At 45.2% G+C, this 15,038-nt stretch overlaps 2 protein-coding genes across 5 annotated transcripts in view; one reads left to right on the top strand and one right to left on the bottom strand.

Moving 5' to 3' along the window:
* LOC117352133 overlaps positions 1–15,038 on the top strand; it is a 1,164,809-nt gene that overhangs the window by 406,368 nt on the left and 743,403 nt on the right. The window lies entirely within an intron of this gene.
* The window catches only part of MUC6 (mucin 6, oligomeric mucus/gel-forming), a 103,769-nt gene that overhangs the window by 51,666 nt on the left and 37,065 nt on the right, over positions 1–15,038 (bottom strand). For all 4 annotated transcript variants that reach the window (XM_033928259.1, XM_033928260.1, XM_033928261.1 and 1 more), the window contains exons 13-17: positions 11,275–11,347; positions 9,923–10,060; positions 7,835–7,999; positions 5,814–5,908; positions 3,696–3,828 (exon numbers count right to left, since the gene is read on the bottom strand). In XM_033928259.1, the coding sequence (XP_033784150.1) occupies positions 3,696–3,828; positions 5,814–5,908; positions 7,835–7,999; positions 9,923–10,060; positions 11,275–11,347 (604 nt within the window). The remainder of the gene's footprint in view (positions 1–3,695; positions 3,829–5,813; positions 5,909–7,834; positions 8,000–9,922; positions 10,061–11,274; positions 11,348–15,038) is intronic.

Below are 15,038 nucleotides of genomic sequence, written 5' to 3'. Positions count from 1 at the left end.
AAGTATAAAATTAAATGGTAAAAGCATCTTTAAATAAAAAAGTTTTCAAAGATTTTTTAAAAGAATTGAGGTCTTTATCTTTTCTTATGTAAAAGGGCAGGGAATTCCAAGTGTGAGGTCCTAAAACAGAGAACATTTCGTTTCTTTTTGTGCCTACTGTTTTTAAAGAAGGGACCGATAATAGATCTTGAGAAATAGATCGAAGGGAACGAGAAGCATGATAAGGAATAATCATTTTGGAGATAAATTGTGGTTCCTTAGATGCCATAGTTTTAAAGATTAGTAGTGCTATTTTAAAAGTGATTCGATGATTAATGGGTAACCAATGGGATTTTATCAGTAAAGGAGTTACTAACAAGCAGAAGAAGGGAGGTGTCGATGCCCCTGTATAGGTCATTGGTGAGGCCGCACTTGGAGTATTGTGTTCAGTTTTGGAGGCCGTATCTGGTGAAGGATATACAAAGACCCGAAGCGGTCCAGAGGAAGGCAACAAAAATGGTAAGGGGTTTGAACCAAAAGAAGTATGAGGATTAGAGAATGACACGGTGGCGGTTTACCCGCGGCCACCGCATTTTAGCCGCGGGTCACCGCCGAAAACGGGGAAGAAAACTAGCAGTCGCTGCGGCGACGGGGACAAGGCCATTCACCGCCCGCGGGGCGGTGAATGGGTCTTGTCCCCGCAGTGAGGCATGAAGGATCGCGCGGTCCCCGCAGCTCACACCCGCCTGCCCAATCGATTCTAGTGTTTAGCCAGCTCTCTCCCTTCTCCTCACCTTAGTTTGTAGATTTTCTTTTTCGGCGACCCGCACGCTATCAAAGAGCCGCTGCTGCTCAGTTTCGATCTTCTGCTCTGACGCAACCGGAAACAGGAAGTTGCAGCAGAGCAGAAGATTGAACACTGAGCAGCCGCGCGTGTGCGGCTCTTTGGGAAAGCGTGCAGGTCGCTGAAAAAGAAAGCCTGCTAAATAAGGTGAGGAGAAGGGAGAGAACTGGCTAAACACTAGGATCGATTGGGCAGGCGGGTGGGGGCTGCGAGGACCGTGCGATCACCCGTGTTCCCGGCTCAGACTGTAAGGAGGGAGTGAAAGGGAAAAGGATTCTGGGCCAAGGTGATGAAAACGGAAAGAAAAACCCACAGCAGGAAAGAAAGGGAAGGACAGGCAGGTGAGCCAGATGCTAGAAGCAGGGGGGGGGGGAAGAAAGAGGGAAAAAAGCTAGATGGGGTTGAAAAGAAGAGACACACTGGTATGGAAGAGGAAGATAGGGGAAATCTGGACACAGGAAGGTAACAGAAAGAGGAGAAATTATGTGCATGGGGCATAGGGACAGAGACAAAAAGGGGACATGCCATGGGGATGGTATATGGACACAGGGGGGGGCAATGGCAGATACATAGGGGAGATATTAGAAAAGTATATAAAATCGTACCCGTTTGAGGCTTTTATGTATGCAGCGGTGACAGTGACGGGGCGGTGAATGGGGTTGCAGTGGCGGTGACGGGGCGGTGAATGGGGTGGCAGTGGCGGTGACGGGGCGGTGAAGGGAATGACGGTGACGGGGCGGTGCAGAGGATGGTGAGACGGGGACGGGGCGGTGACGGGGACCAATTTTTTCACCGTGTCATTCTCTAATGAGGATGTTACTGGCCAGGCTGCAAACAACGGGATGGTTGGATAGGCTGGAGTGAGCTTGGATGGCAATTTCAGCATTTGGGAACCTAGGACAATACCAGGTGGACTTTACAGTCTATGACCCCAAAATACCAAAGAAGAGACAAGTTAATTTAATCATTTAATTTTTAACTAATGGGCAGACTGGATGGACCGTTCAGGTCTTTATCTGCCGTCATTTACTAGGTTACTTTGTCCTGTATATGGCAAGATAGGTTGGAATTCGGTAGCTGGGAAGTAGGGCCTGTGCAGGGCAGACTTTTTTATGCTCTGAGCCCTGAATATGGCATGGACGAATCAGGAGCAAGTGTGTGTATTTTATATCAAATTTGTGTTGTATCTTATTGGGCAAGTTTTGCATATCTCATTGGGGTAGGGGGAAGACATCTTAGCTAGAAAAATGTCCTAATATTTTCCTGGTTCAGTATTGCCTTGATAATGGTCGTCATATACTATCCCCCCTTTTATTAAACTGAGATAGCGGTTATTAGTACAGGGTGTCGTGCTGAATGCGCTACGCTGCTCCCGACGCTCAGAGTTCCTATGAGCGTTGGGAACAGTGCGGAGCATCCAGCATGGCGCTCTGCGTTATTAACCGCTATCGCAGTTTCATAAAGGGGGGGTATGTTACTATCTTACAAAACACAAGCCTCATATAAATTTGATAAGAGAGGCCTCATTTTCCATGGCTTTTATTATTTATCCATTTTGGTTTTGATTTTACCTATTGGTTTTTACATATTTCTTTCTGCTTGTTCTTTATTACATTTTGTCTTTTCCCTCCTTCCAGCCTTTTCCTAATCTTTCTATCTGCCCACTTTTGCCTCCTCAGTATAACCCATGGCATGGGAACAGGCGCTCTGGCTTTCCCATGTGTCATGGCAGCAGGGGGCTACCATTTCTGCCCACTAGTAGCTCCACTCAGGGAGAAGCCTGGACTCATTCAACTATCTTTTCAAAATATTCAAAGACCTGTGCTCTCTTTCGATGATTCAGATCTATGACATTGGCTTCATCTACATAACTGAAAAGTTTAAAAACCAATAAGAAGAAATACTTTTTCACTCAAAGAATAGTTAAGCTCTGGAACCTGTTGCCAGAGGATGTGGTAAGAGCAGTCGGCACAGCGGGGTTTCAAAAAGGTTTGGACAAGTTCCTGGAGGAAAGTCCATAGTCTGCTATTGAGACAGACAAGAGGGAAGCCACTGCTTGCCTTGGGATCGGTAGCATGGAATGTTGCTACAATTTGTGACCTGGCTTGGCCACTGTGGAAACAGGATATTGGCCTAGATGGACCAGTGGTCTGACCAAGTATGGCTATTATGTTTCTCCAAAATGAAAAAAAAATATTCAGGTCAGGTTTGAATTGGCCAGTGTGGACCATCTGCATCTAATTTAAAGATGGTTGAAGGGGGTTCATTCATACCAGAGAAGAACCTAAGAAACACATGGATGAAACTTGAAAGAAAGGAATTGGGACACAGGAAGATAAGACAAGAAATATAGAATAGGTGTCCACATGTTTATTTGTTGTGAAAAGGGAGTTGCAACAATATAGGTCGTCTCATAATTGACATTTGAGTATAATGACCCCTGATAGAGCCATTTGCTGAAACATGCCCATGAATCCTCTAGCATAATTGTCTCTGTGGCCTTCTCTACTCCACCTTTGTCTTTCACACAGGAAAACGGGAAGGGGTAAAACACGGACCTGACGGACCTCGCAAATCTAAACCCGTACGGCCTTAAAATCTGGTCCGTGAGGTCCGCGTTTTATCCCTTCCCCAGGAAAACGACACCACAAAGAGATGAGGAGAAAATGAGACAAAATGTCATCTGAAGAAACAAAACTTTTGGAAATGCTGTAGTTTTGACAGGTATTTGGAGCTGGACTGTACCCAGAATTATCTTCAGTCATCCGATGGGGTTAGCTTGTGGCCCTAGTAAATCCTGAACTGATGTCATTCCCTTCTGACAGCCAACACACACCCTGCCCAAGCCCAGAGGCTCGCTGAGGTTACTTACCACAGTTGGGAATGGTAGCCCTCCAGTCGGGAATTTGAACATTCATGGATGCACAGACTTGTGCATAGGCACTCAGAGCAGAGCACAGGAAATCAAAAGTGTTTTCATAATTGCAGGCTTCGTAGATGCATCTCTGAAATAAGATTTTTAAGATATGACAGTGAAAATCCACAGGAAGTCGCATTCCTTCAGAAATTCGGTGCCTATTGTGACCAGTCAGGCTCCGTGCCTGCCTTGGTTCCTGTTGTTTCTCTAGTGTCCACTGGGGGGAGCCCAAGAGGGCCCAGGTGAGAGCAGGCTCAGTCAGGTTCAAGCCAAGGTAATGCCTTAGACCTGGGTATGGAAGAAGCTGGGTCCACTGGGGGGAGCCCAAGAGGGCCCAGGTGAGAGCAGGCTCAGTCAGGTTCAAGCCAAGGTAATGCCTTAGACCTGGGTATGGAAGAAGCTGGGTCCACACCACCATTTGCTGTCCCAGGCCATGGAGTGCTGTTGGAGCTGCAGGAGGAAGCAAATGGCAGAAGGGAACCATTTGCAAGTATTGGTTGGAGGACTGTGAGTTTTTGGATTTTGCTAAGCTTGGGGAAATTTGAATGAAACTGGTATTCATGTGGACTGGACCTGAAACGGTCCATGTTTCAAAGAAACAATCCTTCCTCAGAGGTCCCAGTTGTTGGTACGTAGAATATGAGAAAATTTCATGCCTGTGCTTTTATGATTGTCTTTATCTAATCTGGTTTTTCTCATATTCTACGTACGCATGATGAGCTGAATCTGCGAGTCAGTTTTGGGTCATATCTGGGCACTGGCAAAATGAACCACGGATCTGGAGGTTCTGGACGATATTCAATGCCAGCATTGACGTAGCTAACTTGGCAAAGCTAGGACTGCCTTGTGTGCAGGCCAATTAACCAGTTAACTACGTGGGTACCAACACTGAATTTCAACAGTGCCTGGCTCCTCCCTGACCCCAACCGTGGACCATGCAGTGCCTTGGCAGTCAGAGGAGATAAACCCATATAGGGAAATCTAATCCTAGCTGTAATACCGCAATATTTTCACTAGAGGTCTTGGCAGTGATTTTTTTAGAACCAGGGGCATGAAGTGGAACTAAGTGGGCATTGCTCCTGCTCCATTAGACACCAGGGACTCCTAAAAGGTCCAGGGACTGTCTTGGGGAAAAGTGAAGGATGAAGGAGGTGGGAATCTGCTAGGAGTGCCAGTATTTTGAAGTACCTGTCCCCAGTTTGGGGGGGGTGAACTTAGGGGAGGTGCTGCAGGGGGATAATGTGTCGGAGGCTGGGTACAGTGTCTGGGGATCACAGATAGTGTCAGGTGGGTCAAGTGCTGTGGGCAGTATAGTGTTTGGGGTTTGGGTACGGTATGGAGGGATCAGGTGATCTGTTGGGTGGAAGAAGCTGGTATCATGGTGGAGGTTTGGTTGGAGGCATGCAAGTGGAGATTAGTATGGCTGTTTGTGGAGGGAGCCGAGATTTTGGAAAGCAGTAGTGAGAAGTAAGCTTTTTATGCTCATGTCCAGCCAGCCATTCTTCAGTTTTAAAGCAGGCTTTTATGTTTGACAGGACTTCATTGGAAGTGTGACTTCCCTCCCCAAGTCCTTTCTAAAATCTACCTGCGTGTATTTGTTTATATTCATTCAATATTATTATGTATTAATTATTTTGTCTTGCAAACCACTTTGAAGCCTTTTGGACTAAAGGTAATACAGCACTTCCCTGAAATTTGCGGGGGTTCCGTTCCAGGAACCCCCTGCAAATTTTTTTAAAAACCGCAAATACGTTTTTTTGCCTGTCAAAAGGCAGGAGAGGGCAGCGGGGGCGACGGTGGGTGCAGAAAATCACTCGTGGTATGCTCCGACCGCCTCTTCCTGTCACTAAAGTCAGGCTACACCAATCAGGAGCTGCTTTGACACGCCAGACAGCGTGGCAAAGCAGCTCCTGATTGGTGTAACCATGATTTTAGTAGAAGGAAGTGGTGGATGGAAAATACCGCAAATTACTGTTCGCGGGGGTTTACTGTATAGCAAATGCATGAAAAAACTAAACCACACATACTCGACATATCGCTGACAAATAAACTACAGGTGCTGCCGTCACATACCAAGTAAAATGGTTCTGGGTCCACAGTGCTGTGACAGTTCTTAAAAACATTGTTCTTGTCAGTCAGATGTGAGCAGTGCGTCTCTGCGTAGAGTTCTGTGGAAAAGGCAAAGAAAGTCAGGCTAGGTTCTCCAGGCTTCAAAACAACAGAGAGCAAGAAGACGAGACATCAAGCTCAGAATTTGTCTTTTTTTTTTTTTTTTTTAAATTCTTCAATACATTTCCACTAAATTTATGGAGCCACCAGCTAGTTCTAAACCACTGGCAATCTTTTGGCTAACCTTCTTTTTTAATATATTAATATACGTATTTAGTTTTCTAGCCTGTTGACCCCAAAGAGCCCAGAAGGACACGGCACTACTCGAGAGGGTCCAGAGAAGAGCGACTAAAATGGTTAAGGGGCTGGATGAGTTGCCATACAGTGAGAGGTTGGAGAAACTGGGCCTCTTCTCCCTTGAAAAGAGGGGACTGAGAGGGGACATGATCGAAACATTCAAAATAATGAAGGGAATAGACTTTGTAGATAAAGACAGGTTGTTCACCCTCTCCAAGGTAGAGAGAACGAGAGGGCACTCTCTAAAGTTAAAAGGGGATAGATTCCATACAAATATAAGGAAGTTCTTCTTCACCCAGAGAGTGGTGGAGAACTGGAACGTTCTTCCGGAGTCTGTCATAAGGAAGATACCCTCCAGGGATTCAAGACAAAGTTAGACAATTTACTGCTGAACCAGAACGTACGCAGGTAAGGCTAGACTCAGGGCTCAGGGACTGCTGGACACAATGGACCACTGGTCTGACCCAGCAGTGGCAATTCTTATGTTATGTTCTTATGTATTTTAGGGGACCCATTTAATACACAGAGGTAACCTGGGCTAGACGGACCATTGGTCTGATCCAATAAGGCTATTCTTATGTTAAATAATAAAACAAATGAATCTTTATTTATCTACTGCGACAGCCTTTCGGTTCGAGGCAGTTTACAGAAGAGTCAGTGAGCTACAATCAAAATTAACAGACTGATAACTGGAAAGTTCACAGAGTGGAAATTAAGCAGGACTTTCCAAAAAGGGAAGTTAAGAAAGAGGTAAGGATGGTCATTGTCCCTGAGCTGCAACATGGAACAGAGGATCAATGGTGGCGGGAAACTTTTCCTGGGGGTTTTAAGGTGGATCGCCAAGTTTGGAGAAGAGCTGCGTTTTTAGGAGCTTTCTGAAGTGCCTGTAAGACAGGGTGCCTACACTTTTCTGACTTGCGAGCTAATTTTAAAATGACCAAGTCAAAATGATCTACCAACAATAAAAATGCTAAACATATATTTATATATATATATATATATATATATACCGAGTGTACTTTATATTTAAATATATATATTGTTTACCTTGCATAACATCATGAACATGTATGGTAGAATACAATTCTATGCGACTGCTTCCGTGCTCCCTGCTCGAAAACGAGAGGAATAGCGTCACCCAACCCTCATGAAATTTGATGGTAATCCGTGTGATTTCTTTGCAGTTCTCAAGAGATTTGTTAGTTGCTCGCCACCTATTCAGAGTTCTTGTGACTTTCGCAGGCAACGTTTACTGTTTACCTTAGCAGTTTTCGCAAGAGTTCGTGGTGGAGACAGCTGGTGCCCATGTGGTAGAGATGGGTTACTGGGGCATTGAGGACGGCAGTGACTGATTCCTTAAAACGTGGATCACTACTAAAGTTGGAGCCGCGCTTGGTTCGTGATAGGGAGGGGACAGAGCTAGGAAGGGTAAGGGGATCGGGTGTTTGAAAGGTAAACTGAACCTACAGCTTCAGGCACGGCCTCCTATGCACGGTAGAGTTTATTTTGGAAGGCAGAGCTCCGCGATCAACTCACATTGCCTTTGCAATTGACCGGTAGATCGCGATCAACAGGTTGGGCACCCCTACTGTAGAAGGTGGATGCTCTGACCAGGTAGGTAAAATGACTGTGTGTGTGGACATGGACAGCTGCAAAATCTGCAGATAGAATAAATCTGATTTGCTTACGAGTCTTTTGGCTGAAGGAACAGGGGTTGATATCCCTATTCTGGGCTGGCTTGCAGTTGGCTTCAGCCCTCCAGGAATCTACAAAGTGCATGGCTGTCCCTTCAGAGATGCCCAAACTGGTGATGAAGTCATCTGTTGTTGCCCCGTTGAAATTTCCACATAGCCCTGAGAGAAGAAGAAAAGATCAAAGAATGTCTGCTAGCTGTGAACTAACATGGCCTATATATACACAATGTTTTAGAACACATCACATAATCCAGGATTCTATAAATGACCCCTAAAGATCGGTATAGAATTTTTATGCATAGTCTGCATTCCTGTGTTTAATTTAACTGATTAATTGGCACTCATTTGGTGCTAAGGATCTCTTAAGTGACCTTAACATAGTAAATGACGGCAGATAAAGACCTGATTGGTCCATCCAGTCTGCCCTATAATCCCATGCATTACAATGAGCTAATTGGAGTCAATTAATACTTATACATGGAAATGTCTTACAAAGTTTTCTATAAGCATGGTGCTTCCCTTCATTGATGTGCAATTCCAAAGGGGGCATGACCATGGGAAAGGGGCTGGAAGTTAGGAACAGGGTTATAGAATAGTTGCTACCAGGACTTAGGTACAGCATTAACGTCAGCTTGTGGCTGGAGTAGATGCTCACGCCTATCGTTAACCACTGAAATCTGCAGTTGGCGCAAGTTCTATAATGACAGCATTGCGTAGTGCTGCCGACATAGGATTCGTGTTGAGTGCAGATCATAACAGCGCCTGATTTTGGGTGTCACTGAACCTGGCCCACGATGGGAGTGATTTCATAAAACTTCTTCCACATGGTAGACCTGTCTTACATGCACAAAAGGACTTTATAAAGTCATGCAGTGCAGAAAGAGTAAATCTATACGCAGTCCCTCTTGCCCCCCCCCCCCAAAAAAAAATATATATCATTGGAAGGAGGGATGCCCAGTCCTTCCTGCCAGAATCCTCCCTACTCCCTGGGGGGCTGCAGAGGGTGGTCGGGGGTATGGTCTTCGGGGGGGGGTTTCCAGCAGGATAAACTGGGCATCCCTCCTGCCGATGATCGTGGGAGGGGGGATTCCGGCACTCCTCCTGCTGCGGATATTCAGGGGTGGGGGACCAGCTTCGGGGGTCCTGGCAGGAGGGACTAGGCATCCCTCCTGCTTATCATCTTCACGGGGGGATGGGTTCCTTACCGCTAAACTGATCACGGCACCTACTGCGGGATGTTTTTTCTAAAAACATACGTCCCGTGTGGCTGATAGACAGCGGTAGGCCGCCTGAAATCGGGGCGCCATTTATAGAATTTGCCCCTAATTTCCTTTAATGCAAGGATCCAATACTTATTTTTATTCATAAAAGAAATGCATATAAGTACTCAAATTTTTTTCAAAAAACGCTTCCACTGTGGTTATACAGTACCACTGACTGTACTAGTGGCCCTGAATATTGACTTCATATTGTAAGTGACACAAGAAGAGGTTAGTACAGGTTGTAATTGTGCCATCACTCCAGACTAGATTTAAGATATTGCAGCCCAGAGGCAAGATCCCAGAGCCCGGAGGGAAGTGGAGAGTCTGAAGAGCAGTGGAGGAAGGTCTCAGTGCCACACTGGCGCCCCTCTGAAGCAGCATATCCATCTGGCCCTAAAGGACGCTAGGGCAGGGTCTTCTTTGACTCAGATATTTGGTGCTTCAAAACATGGCAGCCTAGGCAGTTAACTATGCCCCTCTTTTGCTAAGCCACGGTAGAGGTTTGTACCGCTGCTCGGGGCACTAAGTGCTGCTCTGGCACTCGTAGGAATTTTATGAGTGTCAGAGCACTTAGCGCTTTGGGCCACGGTAAAACCCTCTACTGTAGCTTAGTAAAAGGGGTGGGGAATGTCTAAAACTGGTCTTGCCATTGTCACAGTCAAACAGCAATTATTGAATATTCTCAGTAGAGGAGTGATAAATCATAAAAATGGACCCATTTTTCTTAAGAAAGCCGTATCTCTATTCGTCACTATTAGGAATTTCAAATGACCGATTTGTTGGTTTTCCAGAGGTCACCAGAGAGCATTTAGATCGTCACCTGAAGTATGCCCTTGAAAACTAAGAGGGACATTAATGTGGACGTTGAAAACAGGTTCCCGCTGAATCACCACATTCATCCCATAATCGGTGTACAGGACAGTGTGAGTGGAGGATTCTCGGATGGTCACGATGTTGTCTGAAAAGAAAGGGAATTTTAATATCCACTCAATCCAAATTTTCTTTCAGATGTAACCTGTCATATTTCAATACAGCAGAGATAGTGAGAAGGTTTGGGAATTAGTCAAAATTGATGGCAAGATGAATGCAGCTTCTTATCGGAAAATATTGGAAGATAATTTTTATTCATCAGCCAGGAAGCTGCACATGGGGTGCACTTGGACTTTACAAAAACAAAGAAATCTAATGAATCGGCAGTAAAAGGTGAACACCAAAAACAAGAAAAAAACCCTGCAGAATGGAATGTACGAGATATAGGAATCTTTATTTGAAAAGCATACAGAATTGTAATCCTTAAAAAATGGCTCTTATATACACGGAATACGGACCCAACACGGTCCATGTTTCGGAGAAATACTCCTTTCTCAGGGGTCCAGGACGTCCAATGTATCACATGTAGAGAGTGACGTTGTGTTGAAATCATCAAAATTTTTGTATTGGAAGCAAGAAATTCTCCTTCTGAACAGATGCACAGGGTGAGTCTGCTCAGAAGGAGGATGTTTCCAAGTTTTATTGAAATTTGATGAAAAGCTAATCATAAATTCTAAGCGTTTGACAATTAAAAAATTAAAATGGGGAACAATTAACATACTTGTTAGTGACACGACATTACTTACATGAAAACAATAGGATAGTAGGGAGAAATACAATTTAAAAAAAGTTAAAAACAAGAGGGAAATAGGAGGAATCGTATCAATGTTGAATTTGAGTAGAATTTGGCAAGGAAGGACCCAGAGATCATTTATTCATCGATGTGTTAAGACAGGTTATTTTACCACGATGAATTCCCCCCTAGGTGGGCCTCCAGGACTGGGTTGGGAATATCATTATAGAGCAAATATACAGTTTATAGTTCTGCATTTGCATAATTTTGTTAGGCCTCCACTAGACTGCCTCTACATGTTTCGAGGTACACATTGGATACCGATAGGCACTGGCAGACATGTAAACAGTTTTGCCACGTGTAGTAATATAAACCCAAAAAGGGGTGGGGTAGGGACATGATCAACCAACTGCGACGACAACCAATTTATTGAAAATATATAAATAGTTAACACATATATAACCTATACAACAAATAGCAAGACCTTGCAGTTGGTTGATCGTGTCCTTCAGGGTTTCCTCTAGCCAGGTATCCTGTGAAGGAAACAGTCTATCTCTGTAGCTTCTTACCTGTACTATGGGGCAGCTGTTTGATTTGTCTGTCCACAGTAATGTAGTCTTCCTGAGAAATTACAATTGATTTCTGTGGAGAGTGGGCAGAGTCAGCACAATGAAGGAGAAAACGTGAATACCTGTGCTTTGTCAGTTTGTTCTCACTTTACCTTGTGTATGCCTTTCACTTTTCATTTAATGCCCTGTGCTTATTCTCTGGTATTTAACACTACATATGGGGCCTGATTCTGTATAGGACACCGGTCTCAGCAGACGTGGCAGTCGAGAATTGCACACCGGTGTCCTATACAGAATCACATCTGTCCTAACGGACAGACGTCTAACAACGCCTAGCTTGACTGATTCTGTAACCGGCGCCCTTGTCACAAGCGTCGGTTAGAGAATCGTGTTGCCGCTGAGCTGATCGCGGCCAGGGAATTCTCCTGCTGCGATCAGCTCAGCGGCTGCAGCAGGTAAGCCCCGCCCCTGCAAACAACCTCAGCAGGAGGGATGCCTAATCTCTCCTGCTGTCACCCCTGAAACAATCCCCAGCAGGAAGGATGCCTACTCCCTCTTGTAGGCACCCCGCTTGAACACGACTCCCCAATCCCCACACTCTGTACCTTTTTCAGCAAGGCCGGCCGGAGGGATGCCTACTCCCTCTGGCTGGCAGGGCTACCTCTTCAAAATGGTGGGCTTTCCCCTTCCCGTTGCATCCTGGGATGCACCAGGGAGGCTCCTAAGGCCCTGATTGGCTCAGGTGCCTAAGGCCTCTCCCATAGGGATGCACTGAGAGTGGCCTAAGACTCCAATTGGCTAGATCCCTAAGGGGAAGATCCACCATTCTGAACAGCAGGCCTGCTGGCTGCAGGGAATAGGTATCCCTCTTGCCGGCCTACTTGCAATAGGGTTTGGGGGTTCCCTGCTACGGCCGCTCAGCTTATCGTGACAGGGAGATTTCCTTGCCGCGATCAGTTTAGTGGCCGCGTCTATTTGAAATGGAAGTCAGCATTTCAATGGCCTATATTTCAGGCACTTATCGCAGCCCTAGGGAGATGCCTAGGGCCGCTTTAACTCTTCCAAGGCCACTTCTGGGTGAATCCATGCCACTCCCAGCCTTAGGCGAGCTTAAGTGTCCCTAGGTGCCTCTCTGTACCCACGCAAGATCCCTACAGTGTAGGTGGCCTGCCTCGGGTTTTTTGCCTTTTTTTTAGAAAATGTGCATCCCGACTGGCTGGTTAGACAGTTGCCTACAGTCAGATTTCTTCCTGAACAGTGCAAAATATAGACTGCAGATGTGATTTCTCAAAACTGGCACAATTCAATCACTAAATTGGTGATTTTGGTTTTCAAACCATCTTTCCCAGTCTCTGGCTGCACTTCCTTCTGTCTGTGCTCTTAACTGTGCATCCAGGGCCACCTTATCCATTTGCTGCTTTTCTCTCCTTCACTTTCTGCCATACATCCATCTTTAGCATTAATCAAGAAGCTGCTCAGTGCCGAGCAGGCGCGCCAAAGCGCATGCCTCCTCTTCAGCTCAGCGGCAAAAGAAACGCTTTTCCGTTAGTGAAGACAGAGCCTGACAGTACTCATTGAAAAACCCAATTCTACGGGTGAAGAGTCTGACAGGAGGGAGGGAGGGAGGGAAGGGGGCTGGGGCAGTTCCAATTTTGGGGGAGGCCATGGCCCTTGTGGCCTCCCTTGTTCCGACTCCTATGCTTAAGCCTGCTTAAGGTCATTTCCAGGCGAAGCCTTGCCCACACCCTGCTACGCTTCTACTTAGACACACTATGCATCTCCTGACTCAGAGAGTTTTTTAAAAAAACAAACAAACATGCATCCCTCAATTGATGAAACCATATAGATGAATGAGGAGCATTTATTACAGTTAGTTAAAGATTTAACTAAACAATGGACACCGTTAAGATTATCATGGTGGGGAAGATTAGGCACAATTAAAATGATGATTGCACCAAAAATTAACTATATACTGAGTATGCTACCAATTTATTTTAATTTAAAGTTCTATGGAGAAGTGGCGAGGTTACTTGTGTCTTTTCTTTGGAATAATAAGCCTGCATCCATTGCTCTTAAGAAAACTTAAGGTGAAAAAGGAGGACGGAGGAGGGGGTAACTTTCCTAGCTTTATGGAATGCCACTCTGGATTTATTATTAAGCTGGTCTCTAGATGTTTTTTTAGAAACAAATATCTCATCAAACCTTCCCAGTTGGATGGATGCCATTGCTTATAAATCAAATAATTATCTGCTGTTTAGTGACAGGTGCAAGGCTGTAAGGATAAATTACTTTGCAGTGCTCCACAAGCAATTAAATTAATTGACTCTGTTCTTCCTGTGTGCTGGGCTAGTACAACATTTATGCCAATTTAGAATAATGCCTAAAAACCTATGCATCCTGATTGGTTGCCTACCACCGCCTGCCATTGGGACACATGTTTCTGAGAATCAGTCCCATAGTGTGCATTTCTGTGCCAAGTTGCCTCCACTGATATTGTGGACATTGACAATTGTAAAATGGGTGTTGTGGCTACAAGTATCTGGCACATACATGTCAGTGTATTTGTACAAAAGGCTCTTTGTCATCAGATCCATTTCAATTTGAGATGCCCTGACCTGGACATCTCTGAGGTTGTGGGTTCAAACCCACGCTGCTCCTTGTGACCCTGGGCAAGTCACTTAATCCCTCCCCCCCCCCCCCCATTGCCCCAGGTACATTAGACAGATTGTGAGCCTGCCAGGACAGATAGGGGAAAATGCTTGAGTACCTGAATAAATTAGTGTAAACCGTTCTGAGCTCTCCTGGGAGAACGGTACAGAAAATTGAATGAATGAAAAATGAAAAAAAAAAAAGAATTCTGATAAGAACATAAGAAATGCCTGCACCGGATCAGACCTGGGGTCCATCCAGTCCGGTGATCCGCACACGCGGAGGCTCAGCCAGGCGTACCCTGACGCATACATTAGTCACTCGTATCCCTCAATGTGTCCTGCAAGAAGATGTGCGTCCAATTTTCCCTTAAATCCTAGAATGGTGGTTTCCTCCACCAGCTCTTTCGGGAGAGAGTTCCAGGCGTTCACTACTCGCTGTGTGAAGCAGAACTTTCTGACATTTGTCCTGGCCATGTCCCCTCTCAGCTTCAGTCCATGACCTCTGGTCCGAGTCTGGGTCAAATTCGCCAATGTGAATAAGGCTATTTCTTGCTCTCCATCCTTTCCCCCTGCTGGTGAGTGAGCTTGCTCCATTTTGTCGATTCCTTTTAGCAATTTAAAAGTCTCTATCAGATCCCTTCTCAGTCTTCTCTTCTCAAGGGTGAATAATCCCAGTTTTCTGAGGCGATCCTTGTAGCTCAAGTTCTCCATACCTTCTACTAGCTTCTGTTCTTTCTAAAATTGCTACCTGTCTCGCTGCCATCTAAAATGAAACATGGCCAAGCCTGGACTCCTTATCTTTCCTCCTAAACCTGCCTCTCCCTTCCTCTGTTCTCTGTTTCAGTAGATAACACTCTTATCCTCCATGTTGGGACCCTGAAGCAGATTTCAGATAAGTTTTGTGTAGAAAGATTTGAAGATATAAGTCTGTTGGGATTCATAAAATAAAGCAAAGCAAAATTGTTCTATGTGACGACTGGGTGGTGAGGCTTAATTTTGGGGTCATCCCCCCCCAAACCAACCTCCAGATCTCTGAGCATATAACTTTCAAAACAAAATATAACATGATATATAAATGGAAAGTTATTGATATGAAAGGGAGTACAGCAAGTT

This window comes from Geotrypetes seraphini, chromosome 19 (assembly GCF_902459505.1).
Source record: "Geotrypetes seraphini chromosome 19, aGeoSer1.1, whole genome shotgun sequence".
Taxonomy (NCBI): Eukaryota; Metazoa; Chordata; class Amphibia; order Gymnophiona; family Dermophiidae; genus Geotrypetes; species Geotrypetes seraphini.
Note: the sequence above shows the minus strand (reverse complement) of the source record. Positions and strands in the feature narration are given on the sequence as shown.